The sequence below is a fragment of the Epinephelus lanceolatus genome, chromosome 7 (genome assembly GCF_041903045.1).
Source record: "Epinephelus lanceolatus isolate andai-2023 chromosome 7, ASM4190304v1, whole genome shotgun sequence".
Classification (NCBI taxonomy): Eukaryota; Metazoa; Chordata; class Actinopteri; order Perciformes; family Serranidae; genus Epinephelus; species Epinephelus lanceolatus.
The window spans coordinates 15,577,941-15,601,361 of NC_135740.1; the positions used below are offsets into that span (position 1 = coordinate 15,577,941).

General features: G+C 44.4%; 1 protein-coding gene across 13 annotated transcripts in view; it reads right to left on the reverse strand.

Annotated features, from left to right (window-relative positions):
* tenm2a (teneurin transmembrane protein 2a) overlaps positions 1 to 23,421 on the reverse strand; it is a 238,044-nt gene that overhangs the window by 20,075 nt on the left and 194,548 nt on the right. For 6 of the 13 annotated variants that reach the window (XM_033632873.2, XM_033632869.2, XM_033632872.2 and 3 more), the window contains 12 exons: positions 20,952 to 21,074; positions 19,258 to 19,484; positions 18,385 to 18,580; positions 15,318 to 15,419; positions 14,639 to 14,833; positions 12,966 to 13,166; positions 10,131 to 10,316; positions 9,127 to 9,153; positions 4,238 to 4,384; positions 3,720 to 3,930; positions 2,832 to 2,951; positions 182 to 443 (listed from right to left, as the gene is read on the reverse strand). In XM_033632873.2, coding sequence (XP_033488764.1) covers positions 182 to 443; positions 2,832 to 2,951; positions 3,720 to 3,930; positions 4,238 to 4,384; positions 9,127 to 9,153; positions 10,131 to 10,316; positions 12,966 to 13,166; positions 14,639 to 14,833; positions 15,318 to 15,419; positions 18,385 to 18,580; positions 19,258 to 19,484; positions 20,952 to 21,074 — 1,997 coding nt within the window. The remainder of the gene's footprint in view (positions 1 to 181; positions 444 to 2,831; positions 2,952 to 3,719; positions 3,931 to 4,237; positions 4,385 to 9,126; positions 9,154 to 10,130; positions 10,317 to 12,965; positions 13,167 to 14,638; positions 14,834 to 15,317; positions 15,420 to 18,384; positions 18,581 to 19,257; positions 19,485 to 20,951; positions 21,075 to 23,421) is intronic. The other 7 variants (XM_033632870.2, XM_078169231.1, XM_033632865.2 and 4 more) reach the window with 3 other exon arrangements.

Sequence of the window (23,421 nt, forward strand, 5' to 3'; positions counted from 1 at the left end):
AAAAAGGGAAAAAACAATGGTAGAAATAAAGAAATAGAGAAAGAGGGAACAAATGGGGGGAAAAGCTATGGAAGTGAAAGGAGAAAGAGAGCTACAAGACACAGGCATACAGGAGAGTGGGAGGAGAGCGAGGGAACCAGAAGGGAGATTAGCCGGCTGCCAGAGGTCAGTGGTACTGCACCTGTGTCTCCGGTATGATGGGTTTCTCCCCTGGCTTGGAGCTGAAGAAGGAGGAGAGAGGGGATGCAATCACAAGAGGGTCAGGCCTGACGAAGCCGCTCAGGTCACAGCCCGGGATCGTGTTCTCTTCTGTCTTAAGCACCAGAGTGTCCATAGCATAAAACTGGCTCCAGGGCAGCCACACGGTGCGCTCCTGGCTCAGGAAGGGGGCACGCTCGAACCGCAGAGTCAGTGATGCCCCACCGTTAGCTATCAGGTCAAACCTGGAGAGGTTTGCAAGAAGAGGATGGAAATGAGGTACAGATGGGGACGTGCTGTGGTGGACCATTATTTGGACTCATACACTGTCAGCCTTTGTTTCTTCGAATACAACATTTACTCCACTGCTTTAATTCATCCACAAAAAAACACCTGGAATAGATCTTAAAAAATTATTTCATAGTGGTACGACACACTTTTACAACATGCACATCTAGACAGGCTGTCTAGACAAGTGTTTAAGGTCTGAAATATAAATAACACAATGTTAGAACACTGGTGTCAGTGTAGAAGTGATTTTATTAGATGCTCTTTAACCCCTTGTCTCCAAAGTCTGATTAACAGCTGTGGGGTAATGATTAATATAGAAAAAGGTCGTACACACATATTTGCTATGGCAAATGGCCAAAGCTTTGTAAGTGTCTGGAAGTGCTGCGGCCAAGAGCCTCTAACAACTGGAGGAAAAAAGCCCTCATCAAAACTAAACAAGGTCAGACGGGGACATCAGAACATGTTCATTCAAGTCACAAGTCCGTGAAACTGGCTAGTGACTGCCCCTGAAATACAAGGTTAATTAAATGTTACGAGAAGTTCAGATGTTTCAGCGTCAGCTCGGCCTAACTGGAGGAAAACGCTGTAAAGAAAAGCATTGATAAGAGGAGGAGACGGGCGCTTAAAGAACCTGAGACAGGAAACACAGAAACTGCACGTTTAATGAGTGGAGGTCAGTCTAAAGAACCAATGAATCAAAAATTTGAAATAACATGTTACGGATGTCAGCCAGACTTAAATTCAAAATTACTTGTAGGGGGGGGAAATTGGACAGAAAAGTCAAATTAAAGCAGCCTAAAATGCTCTCGAAACTGGAATTCCTGCAGGAGAAATGGAAAGACATGTCAGGTGAGTTAGCGTAAAGTGTTCGAAAAGTGGCTATTGGAGCAAAGAGTTATGGTACTTAAAAATCCAACTTCAATGTTGGTTTAAAAGTTTCTTTGATGGCCCTGTCATTTGATTTCACATATTGCTTATTTTAAGTGAAACTCGTACTGTTCTATAATTCTACAACCTGACGTAAAACCTTAAAGGGGACTTATTATGCTCATTTTCAGGTTCATATTTTTATTTTTGGTTTCTACTAGAACATGTTTACATGCTTTAAAGGTCAAAAAACACTTCATTGTCTTCATACTATCTGTGCTGGAACACCTGTATTTACCCTCTGTCTGAAATGGTCCATTTTAACGCCTGTTTATTTAAGCCTCCCCTGAAAAAGCCCAGTCTACTCTGATTGGTCAACGTTTCCAGGCCTTCTATCTAGGCATTTCTGTACCATCATTGTGCTAGGGAATGACTGTAGTAAAGCAAAACTTTCTGGTGAAAAATCCCCAATAAAAGCGTCTGAACCAAATTTTTTACAACAGGATATGTCTCAACAGGAATATCATCCAAAACCGGCGAGAAATGAACAACATTAGCAACAAAGACACATGTTTTCCTGACGTTAGCATGTAGCTACATGTAGCAGTATAGGCTACGTAATGTAAATACTTGCAATAGCGTTCCTGGAGCAGATGACCATATCAAGAAATCTGCTCATGTTGTTTACAAAATGAACAACATCAGCAACCATGATTACATGTTTCCCTGACGTTAGCATGTAGCTACATGTAGCTTGGCTTGTACATGTAGATTGGCTGCTACCTTGGCCAGGTCTCTCTTGTAAAAGAGAATTTCAATCTCAGTGGGACTTCCTGGATAATAAAGGTTAAATAAATAAAAAATGTAGCAGTGTAAGCTACGTAATGTAAATACGGAGTGGATGATCCTATCAAGAAATCAGTCATGAGCTGACGTCAGCTTGTCTCAAGCGGAAACCCCCCCCCAGAAACGATCTAATGAGATTTATGCTGACAAGGATTACTTTTACCTCATTATTTAAAACTTTGGTCACGTTTAATATGAACAACTAACATAGTAAAATTATATATATGACAGAAAATAAGTACAAAGCATAATAGGCCCCCTTTAACAATCATAAAAACTAATTTTGTTCTCAAGCATTTGACCAGTACACCATATTGTGTTCATATGTTTTTGCCATTTTTTCCACTGCATTCCTTTCAATTATCATTTTTATTAATATATTCTCACTAAGATTGAGTTTTGACTCTCAGTTGTGTTGTTCTTGTAAATACATTTCCTCTGCTCTTATTCGAAATCCCCTTTCTTTGCTGTATCTAATTATCTGTGGCTGCAACAGCCTCATGGGATCATTATAGTTTTCTAATCTAATCTAATCTAATCCAATCTAATCCAATTTGATCTAATCTAATAATGCAGCCTATGTGGTGAGGTAGTTTCAGCAAGGAGTGCTGGGGAGCTGTTGTACATACATTCCATCCTGCCGCGTCAGCGTGTATCCGTAGTGGGGGTAGTTGACAAAAGACACGTTCACCCCCACCAGAGGGGTTCCATCTGTAGTCAACACCTGACCCCGGATTAGAGATGCCAAACTGGAAGAAGACAGAAGAGACAGAGTGAGAGAGCGATAGTCAATCTATCAACCCAATCTTCCTAACCATCAATCATCTGGTTTGATTAATCTCCCCATCTTTCAATCATCTAATTTGCCCATTCATTTAATGCTCTGGTCTTCCACCACTCATTAATTAGAAACAATCAGCAAGCCCTGCCATCTAGATTAGCTCACGTCAATCATGTAAACAAACCATGACAATGTAGATGGATATGTGCGTATGGTTGTGTATGGCCGCGTGTGTGTGAGTGGCTGCGCCTCAGAGAACTGGTACATAGAGATAGACTAACATTTAAACATATAACAACACTTTGATGAGCTATTTCCTTTGAAACCTCTGATGTTGGTATGTGTGAATGTATGGAGACAAGAATCAGCACCGTGGACAGCGCTTCACAGCTCTGCTAAATCTACAGGGAATCTTGGCTCGGTGTGCTTCAGCTCTGGGATTTGTTAAGGTCTTGGCTGGCTCTGTGAACCACTCTCAAGTCTATTTGATATTTGTGCCGTTGAATCTAAAGTTGGGGTATTTTTCTCCGCACACATTTATTCACTAAATGTCAAACCTTCTCAGAGCATCAAAGGCGTAATATTCTCTAACATGCTATCTCACAGCCATTTATTTAACATGATTGTCAAACATAATGCATAAACAACACGTGCACTCTACCCCTGGATACCGCTGGTGCTATGAATGCTAATAATGTGTGATTGTAGCCTGTGTTTGTGCGTTTTCCAGCCATACCTCGAGTTGAATGGGTTCTCCCCGGGGAGGATATGGGTGCTGTCCCGTCCCACCAGCATCTTGACGCGGTCGTAGAAGGAGCGGACGCGAGGCTGGGACATAGGGCTCTGCTGGATGACTAAGAGAGGGTCCCGGGAGCCCCGACACAGTGGGCTGTTCTGACAGGGGCTCTGGATGCAGCAGTCTGGGTCCATGCAGTCTGTTAGTCCATCTAAGAGACAGAGAAAGAGTGATGATGACGGAAGGATGGCAAAACCTCTACTTCTTCCATTCTTGATTTAATATCTTGATAGTCTTTGATGCTTTCACACAAGGAAGTTTAATTTTGGCATTGGAAGTGAGGGCTGCTCTCATGAGACCTCTATCTTAATTCTATTTCTTGTTTTAATTCATTATTTTCCTCTATCGTGCTTTATTCCTTTCACATGCTATTTTTTTTCTTACAAGGGGCATTCTTAAGGGAAGGCCGCACTTAAAATGGTTCAACCCCAAATTTTCTCCCGCTCCCCTCAATTCACCTCCTTCGTTGTCCTTGTTGTCGGCACAGGAGGTCTCCATGGCAACACTGCAGCCGGGGCCTCTCCAGCCCGTCTGGCATTCGCAGTGCCAACTCTGCTGTCCCATGGTGCACTGGCCATTCCCGTTACACAAGTTAGGACAGCCGTCTGCGAGGAGAGGACAGGAGGAGAGAGGGGGAGGGAGGTGAGAAGGAAGGAAAAGGGGGAGGGAGGGATGACGGGAGAGAAACAGGGTGATGCTTGTTGGTTTCGTCACTGATGATACACAGATGAACACACACATTCTTACACACACACGTGCTCATATGGTCATGATAGACCAATGAGTCACACTCAATTTAATAAGCACGTGGTAGCATACTGTAAGTACTGATTGTTGAAGAATCAATTTAATTCAGCAGGTCAATTTTCATGCACACCCTCCCCGTGTCTCTGCACCTTTGGGATGGCTGCTAGCGTGTGTGTATGTGTGGACGGATCTCTTGATTCACTTACTTGATAGAGCCCCATCCGATCATCACTCTCTCTCTCACACAGTCTCCCTCTCTCTCTTACTTATGATTCAGTGTAGGTAATGGGATTCTGATGGCCTGAGAGTAATGCTTTCTCATGAGAGAATGGGATTATGTTCGATGGAGTGTGTGCGTGCCTGTGTGTGTGTGTGTGTGTGTGTGTGTGTGTCTGTGCGGTGGCAGTCTATGAACTAATAAACCTTCACTTTAGTTTATGCAAAACGCTCTACCAGAATCCGAGGCCCTGGAGCCAAAAAAGTTCTGTAACTAGCATAGCAAGGCCACCCTCAACTCAAGAGCGACTTTAAGGCGAGGAAAAGCAGACATTTTAAGGGCGTCTGGATAAGGAAATTTGCAATTATAGAGGGCAGTTCCATCTTGTCAAAGTAATATCTGGCAACTTTTAGGTTGGTTGTAATGGCAGGAGAAAATTTAAAGGAATAGTTTGACATTCTAGAAAATATGCTAATTCCTTTTTCGATAATAAAATTGATAAAACTCTCATATTTATCTATTTAATATGAAGCTGGAACAAGTTAGTTAGCTCATCTTAGAATAAAGACTGGAAAAAGCTAGTCTGGCTCTGTCTGAACGCAAAAAAAATCCACCTACCAGCACCTATGAAGCTCTCTGATTTACATGTTATATCTTGTTTGTTTAATCTCTACAAAAACGTATGTGAAAAGTTCCATTTTGTGGTTTTATTGGGGTGTGTGTGCCAGGGGCTATTTCTTGACTGGGAGCAGTGACTTCCTTTGTGAGTCTTGTTGTCACTGCTTGGTTGCTAGGCAGTCAGAATAGACTCTCAGAAGTTATTGTGTCCAGCTGGGAAAAAGTCCCGCCCATAACCTCCCTGAAAGGACCCTGATACACCAATATGATGATGGGCCCTTGGGCTGAGTGTCTGTCGCCCTAGTCTCTGTAGTGTGTCCAGTACCGTTGGCACGAGTCAGCCCTTTTTGACTTTTTTCGGATGACTCAGCATGTTGAATCGGCCTGTCTGTGAATAAAATCACCCTGATTGGAAGTTCAGTTAAGGGCACGAGAAAAGAAATGTAACTTAGGAAAACAGACAAACGACTTAAGTTAAGAAGGTGTGAGATCGAAACAAACTTGATATATTAGTTGAGATTATTTTTTTTTAGCCATTATGCATTTTGGCAGGAACAGTTTGTAATTGTCTGTGTTTTTGTTTGCTAGCTTATGGTAAATATCATTTGTTCTTTCAGCTTAGGGGCATGTTGTTAATGTGCTAACAGGCTGACTAGCGTATTGAAACCATCTTGTTGGTCTTTCTGGCCAAGACAGAGGTGCCGTGAGGCTGCGCAACAGTCGGCCTTCATCACCAATGGTTCTTTGATGTTTGTTTGGTGTGTCTGTGAATCTAAACTAACAGCTGCAGCTTCATACCAAACAGACAGATATGAGAGTGGTATCAATATCCCCATGTAACTCTTGACAAGAAAGCACAGAAGTGTATTCCCTAAGTTACTGTCCCCTTAAAATGACTTCTATGTTCAAATAATCCTGCTAAAATGGGTCCAAGTGTCCCCTAAATGCCAAGAGACAAATACTTTTGTTCCTTAAAGCTCAAACACTATGAGATTGTTATATTCTGTTTGATGCTTTGCATCTACACTATGACAACATTGCCCATCAACGTCTTATCCAAGCAGTCCTTTAACTCCTGGCATGTTTTACCATTTTCCCATATTGCTGGAAATCACACCTTTTCTAGCTCTAACACAAGTCTGAGTGTTTGCCACATTATAATCTATCAGGGAGGGTGGGGGGGGGGGGGGGGGGGGGGGGGGGGGCATGATGGCACACAATGACAATGTTTTCTCCAGCAGCACAAAGAGCCTCAAACAAACTTGTCACAGTGATTTCCTCTTCAATAAATGAGAGAGCGGGATTCGGCACTCTTAATTCTACCCACGGGATATGGAGGCAAAGACAGGGTTGACTGATAAAACAATACGTGCATGCACGCAAAGGCACTTACTCAAAAACACACACACTCAGACACACACCCAGCACGACGCACCCCTGGAGATATGACCTGACATTTCCCACTCAGTAGTAGTGCGCCGACACCGAGTGAAGAAGGACAAAATAAGCCAGTAAGAGATTATGAATATGAAATGCTTTTCATTGAGTCCTGCGCTGTAGATTAATGAACATATTTTCACTCAAGTTGCACTGTAGGATTTTGCCCTCTAACAAATCGCCGCATCAATAAAGCCATGCATTATGAATACAAATAGTGCAATCTAAACCGTGGCAGCAGCTAAATTAACAGGCATTTCACCCCGATTGGCATTTTATCATATGTCTCAACCACCAGGCGATGAGGGAAAGTCAACAGAGGACTTTGAGAAAGACAGTGCGCCATCTTGTTTGAACTCCTAAGAAGAGGGGGCGGGGAATGGGAGGGAGGGAGAAGCTTAACCACGTTTTTCAGCTCAACAAGAGGAATCAAATCAAAGGTTTTTATCTTTAATTATTACCATTTTCTGCATCAGGGGACTGCTCATGATGCTGTATTAACAGTCAGGCTGGAATAGATTGTCCCCAAGTATTGAGCTCAGGGAACAAAGGCAGTTAGCAGTGATTGCCTGTTAAATGGAGTTGCCATTTAAAGCAGCCAAATACTTATGAAGCACCCGGACAGGACAATCCATAGCGGGCATTGATCGGCTTGCCTGGGCAGGCCGACACGAGACTCCTCTCTCTTTAATGCCAGGGCCCAGTCGATACCCCCTCATACTAACTAGAATAAAGTGGGATTTCAGAAACTATTAAGTCCACCCTCCCCACTAATGTAGTTGGACTCTGATGAAATCCCCTTAAAAAGGAGAAGAAATTGCCTTGGGTTATGGGTCAGCACACACACTCTTGTGTGGTGCGGTGTGTGTGTGTGTGTGTGTGAGGGTGTCAGGGTATGTGACTGGATAGAAACAGATAGTGTGTAAGACTCAGAGATATTAGTGAGAAAGAGAGAGTGAGAGACAACAAAGAATGTGAACTTAGCGCATAAAAGAAGTCGAGACTTTGTGCTGAAAAGTTCCACCATTCTCCCTATTTTCAGCTCTCTCCTCTAAAGGTCATAATGTAAAGGTCACAGCTATAAATCCGAGACCACTGCTTATAGATGGACCTGATAACTCTCTGCACACTCTCAGATAAACCTCCACTCACCTATGCCTCCTGTTCTTCATAAGCCAGCTTGGAAATTATATTGATTACTTTACCCCACATGTTCTCTGACCTGTCTCCCTGCTTCCCTTTGGCTTCGTCTGTGTCTTCTTTACTCTCCCTCTCTGTCTTGCTCCCTCTTTAACCCTGCGATTTACCTTTTTCTCTGGGCTGGCTCTTCATAAAACAATGAGAGCTATTCCATTAAGCGTAGAGGGTGAGAGGACACTCTCAACGGTGCTCCAGGGACCCGTACTGTCAGGCAATCTGTGCCGCTCTGTGTAACCCGACAGAGGTTCAGCTGCGGGGCTATCTATTAAGCATTCTTGCTGTGCGTGTGAGACAACTCACCCTAGACCTGCACCCTTCTCTGTTTTCAGCAATGTCTTAACCTTAGCCATGATTCTGTTTATCTTTATGTGATCTGACTAAACTGTTTTTTTTCCCCCTAGGCTTACGTTGGAGGCGATGGGTTTGATGAAAAGATAGAAAATCTGGAATTAATACTGTATGCTTGCTGAGTCACCCACGCACAATCGAACACACAAACACATACACACACACCCACACACAATCAAACACACACACACACACAAAATAAATGTATTAGCCGCTCTACCATGGCCGCGACTGTTGCCACAAATACCCAAATGTAAACACACACACACTCAACAGCTCTGTATTTTTTGACACCACATTAAGGCCTCGCATCAGTGGCCTATGAAATTCACCAATTACCTCAAAAGTTCTTTACGGCTTTCATCATTTTCTCCTCGTGTGAAGCAGCTGTGTTTACGCAATACATGACTAGAATACCTGAGCAGAGTTATGTGTTTGTGTTTCCACGTCAGGAGAATATGGAAAGGGGGGAACACGCTCACACGCATGCACATCCACACATTCACAGCACAGCCCCTCAACACTGCTGATACCACACTAGGCTCTACGGTACCCCACAACACATCGAGGCTCAATGACAGCTAGCCCCTGCTGTAGCGCACTGCTAGAAATGGGGAGTGCGCTACATGGAGGGCGTTATCATTGAGGCCGGCACCCTAATCTACGGACAGATAGCACCACAGAGTCTACAGAGCCAAGCCAGGCCAAAACCCACAAATGCAGCAGCTAGCTTCTACCACCACAGGCTAAGAAACAAAACACCAGAGTCAGATACGGTACCTGCTTTGTCAACCATGCTCCCATGGTCTGCAGTGGGAGAAAACGTGCAAAAGGTAAGAGATGGGGAGAGTATTTTTTTTTTTTAAATAAATGCAAGCAACATCATGCAGAGCTGAAATGAACAACAGGCAAGCTGAGATAAGCTAACACTGACAGTGTCTGGTGCTAGTGAAGTGTGCTTTGCGCCAAGCTGAGGCCTGACAACTCTTTCATCTTGGGCTGATGCTGCAGTCAAAGCTGCCCTACTTTCTGATGGGGGAAACGGGGAGATCATAAACTGTTATTCCCCTGTGCGTATATATGTGTTGGCGTGCATGCGTGCATATATATGTGTTGCTTTGTGTGTGTTTTGGTGTTTGTTTGTGTGTGTATCAGATTGCAATCACAGTGCTTGTGGTGACAGGGAAATGAGACTTTGTGTCTCAAAGCACTGTGGGTGAATCAAAGGAATCTGGCACTCATCCATCCAAAGTGACAGTGATGTCAATATGAGACAGTGATTGACTGACATAAAAAAGGCACGCTCACACACGCACTAGCACAACTCTGTGCATGCACACCCACACACACTCACACACACACACACATACAAACAATGTGAGAGAGATATTTTTTGATCACACTGAAGTGAAGAATTTTACCTTTCATCACGTAACTTTGGTGTTCAAAGGCCAAAGAAACTAACACTCCTGGGGTCTGCAGTTGAGAGGCAACCCAAAAACGGCTAAAGCGTGCTCTTTTGTAATCCTACCACCCCCACTTCTAAGAAGTTTGCTCCTCTCCTCTCTGTTCGCCCACCTCCTACGTCAATCCCCCCCTCCCCTTCAAATTCCCCAAAGTCTCTCTTTTGCTTCCACTTCTCATTTCTAGATTCCTTTAACTAAGTGAAGGGAGCTGCCAGCTTAGCCTGACTGGGTGTTTCTGTGCACACCCACATGTTGACACGCAGACACACATCAAACACACACCCCCAAACACACACGCAAATACACAGAGGTGCTTACCAATGGTGCAGTGCTCTCCGTTCCAGCCCTGGTGACACTGGCACTTGCCATCCTTGCAGGTTCCGTGTTTGATGCAGAGCGGGTTGCACACACGCTGGTCACAGCCTGCGCCGGTCCAGCCCTCCTCACAACGACAAGCTCCACCCATACACACTCCGTGGGTCCCACAGTCAACTGAGCACACCTCTGAAGAAAGAGAGAAAGATTTGGGTCACGAACAGTTCAGGACTCAAAAGTTGATGTTTTTTTGCAGGTTTGTATTTCATTATATGCCCTGTGTGCAGATACTACCCAGTTAGCACTGATTTGGTGACTTGCAGGTAAAAGGATGTCTACATTCGTTTTTGTAGATGTCTGGGATACATATAGCTGTTATTTCAATAGCATCAAAATGGATATATTTCAGCATAAAGCAGTTCCTCACTACATGTTGAAATATCTAGCTAAAACGGAAGGAGTCTCTCTCTGTCTGTCCTTAGATTTTCTCGACAACTGATCGACTTCATGCTCGGCGGGTGTATTGCTGAGGACCGCTGACTGTATATAAAGATGGACGGTATGACAGCTCCCTAAAAGTAAAGCAAAAACATCTCTTTCAGCCCCTGGTGCCTGACTGCAATAGCCCCACCCCCTTCGCAGATGGGACGTAGGCGAAACCAAGTACATGTCAAATAATTTTTTTTCAGATGGTTTCTGTCCTTCTAGGAAGCTCTTATCACGCTGATGCATGTTACAGGTTTTCCTGCTAAATCTGGTTTTAATTAGTTATTTAATGCAATAAAAGTGGGGTTGACATCATGATTGACAGCTGTGTGCGTCAATCAGTGAGCTCGCGATTAATGGTGCTGCTCACGATTGATCACTACTGCGCAGACTCTGGCTCCAAATGGCGAAAATGGCAGCACGTGTATCTGGGATATTTAGCTTCAGTGTTGCACAATGGGAGTGAGTGGAGATGCATCGTCCTTCGTCCATCTTTATATAGTCATTGCTGAGGATCCAAAGAAGTGCAGTGTGAGAGTGTGAGCTCCTGGGATCTATGGGACATATTTATTAGTAGTACGTGATGTAAACGCTGTGTAGTGTATTGAGCGTGGACCCCTATGAACTGTTACTGCTGAACAGCATGCTGGGTACAGGCCACTCTCTGTTGCTCGATACAGTACATTCAACAACAGATGAAGAAAGAGAGCCTGGAGATGTTAGACAATCCGAGCAATCTGTAGGTTCCGAACAGGCACGTTTTTATTGGGCACTGCACTAAAGGCTCTTTTTCATTCCGAGGGCATCAAATATGGCAGCTTGATCAGTGGCTGCTGGCATCTGACTCTGATGCATGAGGCACCCTTTAGTGTCTGTAAGAGAGCAAGCTGCCATATTTGACAAGTTGGCAGTAAGAACGTGTTGGCATGATCGAAGCGATGGTGACATATAACCAGCGTGCTTAAAAACTTTTACTTGTAAAACCAAGTTTAACCTGCAAATAAAAAAAAGTCTGTGCTGTTTGACTGCATCCCCTGTGACAGTCAGTAACAATGTCAAATTACCCCAGTGCCATAAAGGCAAGTGCCCAAAGCAGCAAAACAATCAAAAACAATCAAACCTGCATTACACTAAATACAATTATCCATCTTACACCCTCAATTAAAATCAGTGATTATAGTTCTGTGAAGACAGGGTTTATTTCCTCAGCTTCCATTACAGTCACTGTTTGGGAGGCTCCGATGGCGCAGGCAGCGACGGTGCATGTGGTGAGATGTGACAATCCTGCTCATGTGCTCAGGACCCCCGATGTGCAGGGAATGCAGTATGTACAGATGTTTTGATACACACTTGCTGAGGGATCCTGCAGTGTGGAACAATGTTGTCTTTATTAAAGTTAAGCATTGCTTCTCTCATAACAAATGCTGGAGCTCAGCTTGTGATCCTGAGATGGGGGGGGGGGGGGCGTTGCGAGCCTGACATAGCGGATGTTGCTGTCTCTCTTACAGCGGTGGCTTAACAGCTTTATTTTATTGAGATAAAGAATCGTGGAAGTTGAGTATTATATTATAAAAGGCATTTAAACAGGAGCTCAGCTACTTTTACAAGCAATATCTATCTTGTTTTTCTTCTCCATCCAGGGGTGCAGCTGGGAATTATGATGCACAGGAAGTGACTCTAGGCTTTCTCCTTTTTCCTCTTGTCCCCCCACACACACTTTATTAACTGTATGTGTCACTATCCACAATGCAAACACACCCCCAACATTCATGTAGATGTGGGATGGTTGCGGGGGGTTTGTTTTGTGTTTGTTGGTGTTGTTTGTGGGCGGTTATTCTTCTTTTCTTCTTCATTTTTTTTCTTTTGTTGTACCTTGTGAATTGTTTATAACATTATTTTAAACATGTTACATGTTGTTACTTTTATGTAAAGCACATTTATACAAATAAAAGTTCCTTGCTTGGCCAATTTTGGAATTTGAGCACCACCCTGATAATCGCAAAAAGCTGTCACTGTCACTGAGAGAGATGATTTTATATAGCCTTGACAGTAAAAACTTGTCACATTTTGTTCCTGTTTATTCCAATTTGGCTTCGATAATACAACAGTTGCTGTTTCCTATTTCTGAGCGAGTTGTATTGTTTGTGGTTTTGCAGATTTCAGCCAAACACAGTTTGAAAACCAAAGCTGTATTTAATAAAATGCTAAACTAATTAGCCATGTATCCTAGGAGACCACAAAATATGTCTGGACAATGGGTAGTCAGTAGCCCTTTTCTTCTGACTATGGCACCCTGAGCTCCATTTGTACTCTGCTTTACTGCAGCAGGAGCAGCTCAGCAGTCGTACTTACCCATAGAGCAGTCAGGTCCCATCCAGTTGGGGTCACAGCTGCACAGCCCGGTGTCTGGTATGAAGGCCCCGTGGCCATGGCACTGGTCTGGGCACTGGGCCCTGGGCAGCTCGCAGTGGAGCCCTCCCCAGCCTGGCTTACAGTGGCACTCCCCATTCACACAGATGCCATTATTGGAACATGTCGGATCCAGGCAATCCACTGCATTAAGCCAGAGATACACCGATGTGAGAAAAAAAACAACAAAAAAACAGGGAAATACTAAATGAATAAAAACCAGCACAAGCTAGAAAATGTCACATCAGAGCAGATGTTGGACACAAATTAAATACTGTGATTTTTTTTTTTTTTTTTTTAAATAGACGTGACATTTTTTTTCTTCTTTGTGTATACAAAATGATAATGAAACAAAAGAAAATATTACCAGACATATCACTAAGGCAATTAAAGCACACAATAATGAATAGCTGAGTCTATAATTGGGGCATAGCAGCAAATGTGTTCCACTCTGAAAGAGCAGCGAGTCTCACTGACACATTATTTGGTGTGAGCGCTTGCCTGTGCGCATGAGCGTGCGTATGCATTAATGTGTATGTGCCAACGCGCTAACACATAGGGGAGAATCTGACACTGTCAGTCTGCCAGGTTGACAGGCAGCTCTGAGTCCAAGCAGTGAGTGAAAACCAATTTGACAAATTACCTCCTCCCGGCAAAAAGCCCACCCACCCCTCTCCGTCCCGGTCGCTCCCACTTTTCTCTCACTCTCTCCCCTCGTCCTCTTTGTCTGACACCTCTCTCATCCCTCCTCCTCCTCCCTCTCCTCAGGCATGATTGACCCCATCGCACCCCTATGCACACACACATTCATAAAAGAACGCGCTCGCACATAACCTCGGCCCTCTGTTTCTGTTTGCCTGGCAGAAACGGCGGATCACAGTTATCGATTTTCATGTCGCTGGCACTCCAGGTAAATTGTTTGAGGGACTCTGCTGTGATGAATATCAGATTTGAGACCAGAGGAGAAGGGAAAAAATTAGATGAGAGGGAGATGGAGAGAAAAAAAAGGAGAGGAGAAAATGCTGACCTTGTTCTCTGGCCCTGTGTCTTGACTTGGTCTGTCTGTCACTCTTCTCCTTTCTTCCCTTTGTCTTTCTTCCCCTCTCCTCATCTTCACCCTCGGCACACCGCGCTCTCTATTCTCCCTCCTTTTCCAATTTGCTCTTTTTCCATACATATTCACCTCTCACTGCTGCCCTGACTCCCCCTCCATCCCTTATACCTCTCTTTTTTCTCTCTCTCTCACTTTCTATCTTTCTGACGACCGAGAATGTGGCGGTCTGATCCTTCTTAACAAGGATCAATAGAAGCAATTTCATCCCTTAATAAAATCTCTGATGTGTTTGGCTGCGGTATCATACTTCATCTGTATATATGGAGAGAACGGACACTCAGTCAGAGTAAGATTATGCCATGATGAGCTGTCTAACTGGAGTTAGACGTGTGTGAGTCTGTGGGTGTGTGAGGTGTGTTTGTTGTGGTGCAAACATTCATGTTTCTCTCAAAATAACCGCTCGGACTTGTCGGAACCCACAAGTGCAGGCAGGCATAAACGGCTGACACACATTAAACCATCACACATCCTTGAGGAACACCGTGCTGTTAACTCCTCTCACCTTCTGCACAGCTCTGCCCTTTGTAGCCGATAGAGCACACACAGTTGCCGTCGGTGCAGGTGCCGTGGCCGCTGCAAAGAGGGTCGATGCACTGTGTGACGGGGACATCACACTCGGGTCCCTTCCAGCCGCTGTAGCACACACAGGAGCCCTTGTCGTATTGGCCGTTGCCGCTGCACAGCACTGGGCACGCCGCTGGGGGAACGGAGAAAGGGGGGAAAGGGGAGAGATCAAACCATGCGCATGAAAAAAGCAAAACAATTAGCAAGATTTTTAGAGATTCTCAAAGCAATCAAAAGTCACGACATCCACTCACACACACCCACACCCACCTAACCCCACCAACACTTGAGCGTGCAGAAGGGCGAATAGAGTGGTTAAGGGGCTGGAGAGTGGCAATGACATGAAGAGTAATTACAGGCAGAGGTAACTAAACTATTCATCAAAGCTGTCTATCCCAGGTGAGCACAGAGCCAGGGAGACGTTAGCTGGGGGAGCTGCCATTCATCATCAGTCATCTTGTCTCGGCTCCACCTAAGGCCACGCAGCCATCTTACTGCTCCCTAATCCTCGCCGCTCGCTGCACGGAGCCGAAATGTGCCCGCTCGTCTAATTAGACGGCGGGAACGAAAACAATTTTTTAACGACAGAAGAAACACATTTGTAAAGCAGCTAATACCTTTGGAGCAGTCCATGCCGTGGAATCCTGGGAAGCAATGGCACACACCAGAATTACACTCTCCGTTACCATGGCAATTGCGCGGGCACTCTTGCACTGAATCTGTGAAGAAGACAAAGTGAGACAGAGAGAGGGGAAAGAGGGGAGGGAGAGGGGGGGGTGAGAGATGGCAAGCATCAAAGCATTCGATTAAATCATTGGCACCTTTCGTTCTTTAAGATACTACAAATGGAGTCAAGGCGCTCGGAGTCTCGCAGTCTCACAGACATCAAAAAGCAAGTGCCCTCCTCCAAGATTCCTTGCATTCCTTTTCATTGCATTTTTCATATTGTGGGGAGAATGCATTTTAAAACATTCCTGGAGACATTGTTAACCCAGCTATCATTTCTCTGCAAACTGTATAAGAAAAGAAGAGTGCCCCCCTGCATTGCACAAACAGCCTTGAACCCTTCTGCTACTCTTTCACCCCTCCTCTTCCCTGTATTCTGGCACTGGTTTTGGTTGTTTACTCCTCACTCCAGCCCCACCGAGGTCATGAATACTTCATTCAGGTGTGGTTGTTTGGTGCTACTAGGCAGATTTTAGCTGTGTGTGTGTCTGGCTGTCCACGCATATGACTTCAGTGCTCTATCCACCTTTTAGTGCCTCTTAACCCACTTACAAGAAGAGAGCAGTTTGGTGGGAAGAAACAGGGTCGATGCTAATGACAAGGAGGCATTCTGGACTTTTATCCGTCCCTTCCTCCTTCGCTCGGGCTTTTTCCAGCTTCCACTCTTCTTACACAAAGCATGACTCAGCCCATCCGCACTGCCTTCCTCTCTAACACTTCCTCCCTCTTTTTCTGTCCTCAGCCATTTCCCCCCCAAATCTAAGCCCCATGTCTCCCTCTTACCCTAATGCCACCCTCTCTTTTACTCCCCCTCTTCAGCTCCTCCTTCTCTCATCCTTCACTCCACTTCACTCCATTCTGGTTTTGCCCCCACCATTATGTCTCTCCTCCAGCTCCCCCTCTCACTACTCACTCTAATTCTGCCCTCGCCGCCTCTGACTCTCCCTCTCTCCACCACTCCTACTGCTGAAAGCACTACCGCCAGATATTGACAGTGAAGGATTCTTTCACTCGGCTTGACTCTTTCTATCCTTCCCCCTTGTTCTCACACTCATGCCTCCAACACAATTGAAATGATTTGGGGCGCTGTTTCAGGTCCCGAAAACAGCCGATATACAGGGAAGTATTTTATTTGGATGCGTCTTTATCCTTTTCACACATGCACAAACACCATGGAAGTGATACTACACCTTCTGATATAATAAGTTGTGTTTTGTTTTTGAATGCATACTGTCAATTTGTCCTACTACGATTTGGCAAACACAAAATCTTTCAACTCACTAAGTGGTCCTGCCTACTTGAAAATGTTGCTATGGTCGTGTTGCTAGTGGCAACATTGTGCACATGCTGCTGTGAGTGTTTTTGCACCCTGTGAATGTGTAAAGTCTTTGACAAATTGGGGAATAAATCAGACTAAAATGCCTCCATGTCCTTCTTAAAGGGAAACTCCACCAATTTAACACATCAGGTCTTTACAGGTCTTGGAACTCGCTAGCCAACAACACCATTAGATATTTGGTTGAATTTAAGTTGTGATGTTGGGTGGCCAAAATAAAATGCCAGGACAACATCTAGGTAGTGTTGTTAAGTAACCAAAACCCAGTGTCTTCCAAATGTAGAATAATGACATTTTGTCATTAAGAATGGAAACCAAAACCCAACGTCTGCAAAATGTCACAATGTTAACGTCCACACAACATGAAATTCTGATGCTGTTATACATTTAAAATACTGTCAACCCAATTTTCTCTTAAACAAAAATTTTACGTCCGTCAGACATAAGAGTCTACTGTCTTTCTGACGTTGTATTAATATCCAGTGCTGGCTGAGAAGCCTGTAGTGGCTCCAGGGGGAGCATTTCAAAGGCTGATAAAGCACCTCAAGTGATGTCACTTGAGTCAGCATACATTGGGGCTGAAGACTACAAGTTTAAGGTTGGGGCTGTGGAGTTAAAGAGAAGAGAGTTTGCCAGACATTTGTAGTCTGCTCTAGTGGACTGCACTGGATCCCATGGAACACAAATCTCACAGGCGGTTTCATTGTGGGTGGGAGTGAGTGATCAAATTTAAAAAAAAAAAAAAAGAAAGAAAGAAAGAAAGAAAAAGTTGGGGTCCCAGAGATCAATTAACATGATGGATGGATAAGTCAACAAGTGAAGTGGAAAAGAAGATAAAAGTAGGACATTACGATACAAAAGAAAAACAAGGCAAGTTGGACATTTGGAGGGATATTACAGATAATAATAATAACCTGAATCCCAGAGAAACCAGCATAACTGCAATTATGAATGTAATTTTGTACCAATTTTGCTACTTATTACCGACAGGTGTGCCTTTCCTCATTTTTCTTAATGCCACTATAAAACAACATGTTTTCCCTGAGAGACAGGAAAAGACTCAGTCTATTGATAATCAATCTACTGTGTGGGGATGTATGGTCATAATGTTTGCGGGTGCGGGCAAGAGCTGACACACACCCTGCAGGAATGGGCGGGAATAGATAACACACTCTGTGGGAGCAGGCAGGAGCAGTATTAGGAGAACAGTCCCACGCAGGGCTCTAGTCTGCTCCTCATCTCTGCTTGAGGCTACAGTCACTATTAGCTTAGCGTGCCTGAATCTATAAGCAAAATGTCAGCAGTCAAGTTGCACTGTGGGTAATGTAGGGACCAGAGTTTGATGACAAAGAAGAATGGGTGGAATAAAAAAGATCATTTTTAGTCATACAAAAAAAAAAAATCCATTGTGAGTTCAACAGTGTTATGCTGTAAGAGTGCAATGCTAAATTGGTGGAGTACTCTTTTAAATCAGTGTCACTGCTAACGAATAGCCTTGTCTCCGTACTCCTTCCATCTCCTAAATGCTGGTGCTTAATCTCATTTTACCTCCCAACCTGCCTCTCCCTCCTCCACCTTACTCTCTCCCTCCACCCACACCACACATGCTGATTCCCTCTCACCCATGACATTTGTGCTGAAGGAAACCGTCTCTCTCTCCCGACCGTCGTTGTAGAAGGCCAGGTGCCAGGCACCGGCGTCCAGGTACTGGACAAACACCGCCTCATTGAGGACCACAGTTTGGATGCTCCTCCTCTCCCGTGGAGACTCGACCACGCTCCACTTCTCCTTCCCGTCCAGGCGCTCCATATAGTCATACTGCAGGAGAGAGAAAGCGCAGGGTTGAACGGAGGTGAGAACGCAAGTATGAAATCTATGATTCAACTATGAAGTGCTGCAGTGGCACTTTTTAGACTTTGAAAAATGACCAATAGTTGTATATGCAGGAAGATTAAAAGATGGGGGGAGTAAGCGCGGCTGGAAATTGCCAGGGAAGCATGAAACATGCAACAGGGAGATCCTTGAGGGCTGTCATTCTCTTTTGGCTTCTGGAAAGACCTCAGAGAGTGTTTTTTTTTTTTTTTTTTACTGCTGCACAGAAGCCACAGCTTCATGGTCTTTACCAGCTTAAGTCAGGTCAGGCAGTGAAACGCTTATCCGGATGCAATTATCCCATTCTACAAATCAAATCTGCTGTTAATTGAGTAGTTTCTAATTAATAAGAGGCAGTAAAAGTTACATTACTGTGAAATTTAATTAAGTGTAAATCTTAGACTAAATGAGTTTTTTCAAACAACTAATATAATGAATCACAAATTAATTTTAAAATGTCCCATGACGCAAGCAAGTTTTTTTAATGCATTCTCCATTTTAGCTGATCAATATGAAGATAATGTGTTCCTAATGAATAAAATTATAATTCTGTGTGATTAGCCTTTTACCCTACAGGTGTAGAAGATGTAGAATCTTGTTTGCACTCAGTGCCAGGTTTTTACCTGTGCATGTGAGGGAGGCAGACCCTTGCGGATGTACACTCCGAACAGAGCGTCCTTGCCGAGGGAGATGTTGAACTTGAGGAATTGGGGTTGGCTGAGGTGGAGCAGGGACCTCCAAAACACTCCTGGAGGGACTTCTTGGGTCACCCGCCTCCCGACCTCGATGCTGCCAGTGTCTATGCTGCTGTTCCGGCCTGCCCACGGACCTGGAGCGAGGGGAAAAGAAACTGCATAATCTGTGATTAAAAGCATCGATTGGGAGAGTCAATAGTTAATCATCACAGTTTACTGGAAATGAGCTGCTATAAAAATTCATGGCCATTGAATAGTAGAGGACGAGCACCATTAGCTCTGCAAACTGTGCGCCCAAAGTTTACGTTAAAACGAGTGTTGTTGCATGTGACGCTGGGGTGCAAACTGATGCCTTTGTGTCAAAGCCCGCAAGGCTGTGGACTTTGTTATCTGGGCTCAAATGAGAGCAGGCTGATGGAACTGCAGGGCAGAGCTTTCCAAGCAGACAGGCGCGCACGCCGAAACACACAGCATCCTGCAATCCTGCAATCAGGTCAGTCATCTAACAGCAGAGTTCTGGGGCCCAGACAGAAAAAGACTGAGCGTGCTTGTGTGTGTGTGTGCATTTGTGTGCAGAATAGCGAAGAAATAAAAGTAACAATGAGAAGAACAACAGCAGCATCTGGCCTAGACGGCTGGGGAACACAACACAACAGTCCTCTCATTAATACAGAATACAGACACAGAGCAGCAGCCCACACGTACCTATAGTACATGCTGTGTGTGTTACAGAGGGAGATCGAGCGAGTGAAAGAAGAATAGATAGAGAGCCGCATGGGGGCCTTAAAAGAGAGGAGGGAGGGAGGGGGGTGAGGCAGTTGGTGTTTTACCTCGCTTCTCACTGAGACGATAAACCTAGCTCGACACAACTCAGCGGAGTGGTTAAACAGCACATACTGATAGCACAGCCAGTACTGTGTCATGAATTATGAAAATATTATAGTTGGTTTGAGCCTGTTCTGGTGGGGGGAAAAAAAATCTATTGGACTGTTTTAGTATGTTACTCACAGCAGACGCTGCATTTAAAAGCCTTAGAAGACAGGCCTGGCGCTATTCTGTATTTTTCTTGTTTTCAACAAATCCGACAATGTGCTAGCATGTCCTTTAATACTTTCTGACTTTTCTACCCTGGCTGTGGACAATTTGTTCCACCATCCATCCATCAAAAATATATGGCTTTATTTTAGGAGTAAATACTGCATTTGTTGGGGACTATTTTCAGCAGTGGATTAACACACATTTGGCATGCTGGTAAGTATTTACAGTACCAGGACTCTGTAAGTGGTATTGAGTCAGAACAAAGTACAGTGCTGATGCTCATCGTAATGAAAGAATGAAGTGACCTGATGTGTTTTGGACGACAATGGAGCTTTGTGGCACAGAAGGGAAAGCTATATCACGTTTTGGATACACATACAATACATCTAAGTAGGTTAATCCATTGTTGTTTTGGGTCTTTTCATGGAATGTGTTGACAATAAGAAAATATGAATATCCCCAGCATTATCCTTTCGAGAGCAGGCTGTATGCCTTCCAGACCTGAGTTTTGCCTTGTAACTCTGCATGCAGCGTGTCAATTCTTATATGAGGGGGTGTATGTCTGTGTGTGCTGTAGTTCATACCTCTGCCTCCAGAGGGCAGCGTGGCCACGTCACTGTTGACAGGCAAGCCAGCTCCCAGTCCGTTGTTTAACACAGGGCCGTCGGATGGCTTCAGCTGCCATGTCAAACCTAGCAAGTTGATCGCTGCACACAAAGGGGTGGAGAGGGAGAGAGAAAGAGAAGGGAGGGAGACAGCGTAAGGACATATGACTTGAACGGCGGATTGTCTACAAGCTGGGTATAAAAAACAGCCACACTTGAAAGCTCATCAAGCCACAGAAACACAGGAAGGCCAAACCTCTAAGTCTGATCTGTCATTTATACGGCAACCGGTGCAGCTTTTATGGAACGCTGCTTTTGCGTATCAATCAAAAACACTGTTAACAAAGTGGCAACCTACAGCACAGAAACTGTCATACAAAACAGACAATTAAAAAACCCTAAAGATCTCTCTTTCTTGCGCTTTCTTTACCCCTAACCTCCCGCAATCTTCTTTCAACCTGACAGCGTCTCCTGCTTTTATTTGGAAGCCTTTACACCATCTCACGGAGAGCAAGTGACAGATTGCTCTCTGAAGAGATCGCTCTATGACTCTCCTTTCCCTTCTCCTCTTCTTTTGTCCTCTGTTGTGTTATTGTGTGCTGGTGGTATAAGACTGCTCGAGTGTGTTCGCTCTTCACTTTGTCAGCTCTTTACTCTCCTCGTGTCTCTTCCCTCCTTAGGCTGCTGCCAAGCGACGCCCCCCCCCCAAAAAAATACGGGAGAGAGGAAACAGCAGGGAAAAAAACTACACATACGGAAACATTCGCCTTACTGTACACAAAAGTGTAAATTCTGTGATTCTTTTATTTTTCTTTTGTGACTGGTTTGTGTCAAATGATTGTTTTAATCTCTCTAATGCTTTTGAACAATCTCCTGAGTAGAAAAACTCAAGATGCACCATTTGTTCACGTCTGAATATTTATTAAAATATGTTATAAAAAGGGCACAATGCACCTGCAGGGTTGTATATATACATGAAGAGTGTGATGGGAGCTTACAGGATGCACATGGCGTGGATGCATGATTGTGTACAATGCATTATGTAGGTGTTATTGCATGCCTCTCAGCGATGGCCTTATCCCCACCACATGAGCCTTATAACACCTGCATCTGAAGCCTGGGAATCAATTTCCCTCTTGTCAAATTCTATCTCCACTTGCCCAGTTTTTGCACACATACAGGGATGAGTGTAAAAGTTGCAAGAAAAGAAGATGCGGCTTTAGGAATTGCTGCCAGGGCAGACTCATTCTCACCCCCCCAATGTCCCATCTCCCTCTCCCCCCACCCCCACCCCTCTATCTGTTTCTTTGTTTCTTCCTTTTTATGTTTCCTCTCTTTCCCTCTTTCTCCCCTCCCTCTCTCCTGGTCAAAGGAAAGCGCTGACACCTCGGCTGCTGCCCGGCCTCCACTGTCAGCTCTTTTTTATTTTTCATGGGGGGGCTGGTGTGGAGAACAAGAGAGACGGAGCGAGAGGAGAGAGGAGCAGAGAAACTACAGTGTCCTTCCTCCCCCCTCTGTCTCTTCTCTCTTATATCCACCTCTTGCCCTCTCCTCTCTCATCACGCTGACCTTCATCCCTCTTCCTTTTTTTCTTTTAATTCCCCCCTTTTTTTCTTAGTCTTTTCTTCTTATCTTTGCCTGTCCTTCCTTGTAGATAACGCCGACATGCATCCGCGCACACATTCAGCCCCATGCGCACGCAAAGAGATGGTATCATGGGAAGCAGTCGATGGAAAGATTACCTATTGAATCAGCAGGAGACAGTAAGCAATAGTGAGTCTATTGTGACGGTGCTCTCAATCTAGGTCATCCCCAAGAACACATCAGACAGCCCTATAGCGAGCTTATTGTATATAGCTGTTCATTGTGTGTGTGTGTGTGTGTGTGCGTTTGAGGGTCGGTGCACACGTGCGGTTTCCCCGAATGAGATTTTTCCTGTCCTCTTTTTTTGTGTTTCTACGGCTGGCTGTGAGAAGTTGACCAATAGATGGCACTCTTACTCCTCGGCGACAGGAGCACAAAAGCCAGTGCTTTGTCAACAGGTTTCTTTGCAGCAACACAAAGAGCAGGAGGAGAGACAGAGAGAGCGGGAGAAGGAAAGACAGAGACAAAGAGAGACACTTGTTATCATTCTCTTTACAAGCACCATCCCTCATTTTAACAACACTTGTAACTTTGTTAGGGTGTAATTTTAGCCAAAATGAAACTGCTGAAATTGATGTATTTAGCTTTGTGTTGCCATAATTTTAAGCATTTTCTTTTCGGATCATAATTGCCGTAATTACTGTTTTCAAGCTGCATTGGAAGGCTTTATTAAATGCCATGCCAATAATGCCTATCTGAATTGAATTCGACTGACAGACGCGAGGAGAACAAGAGAGATAGTCTGACTTGGGCTGTGCTCCTCCGTTTTAATCTCTGTCTTCTTAGTCATGTTCATTTTAACACA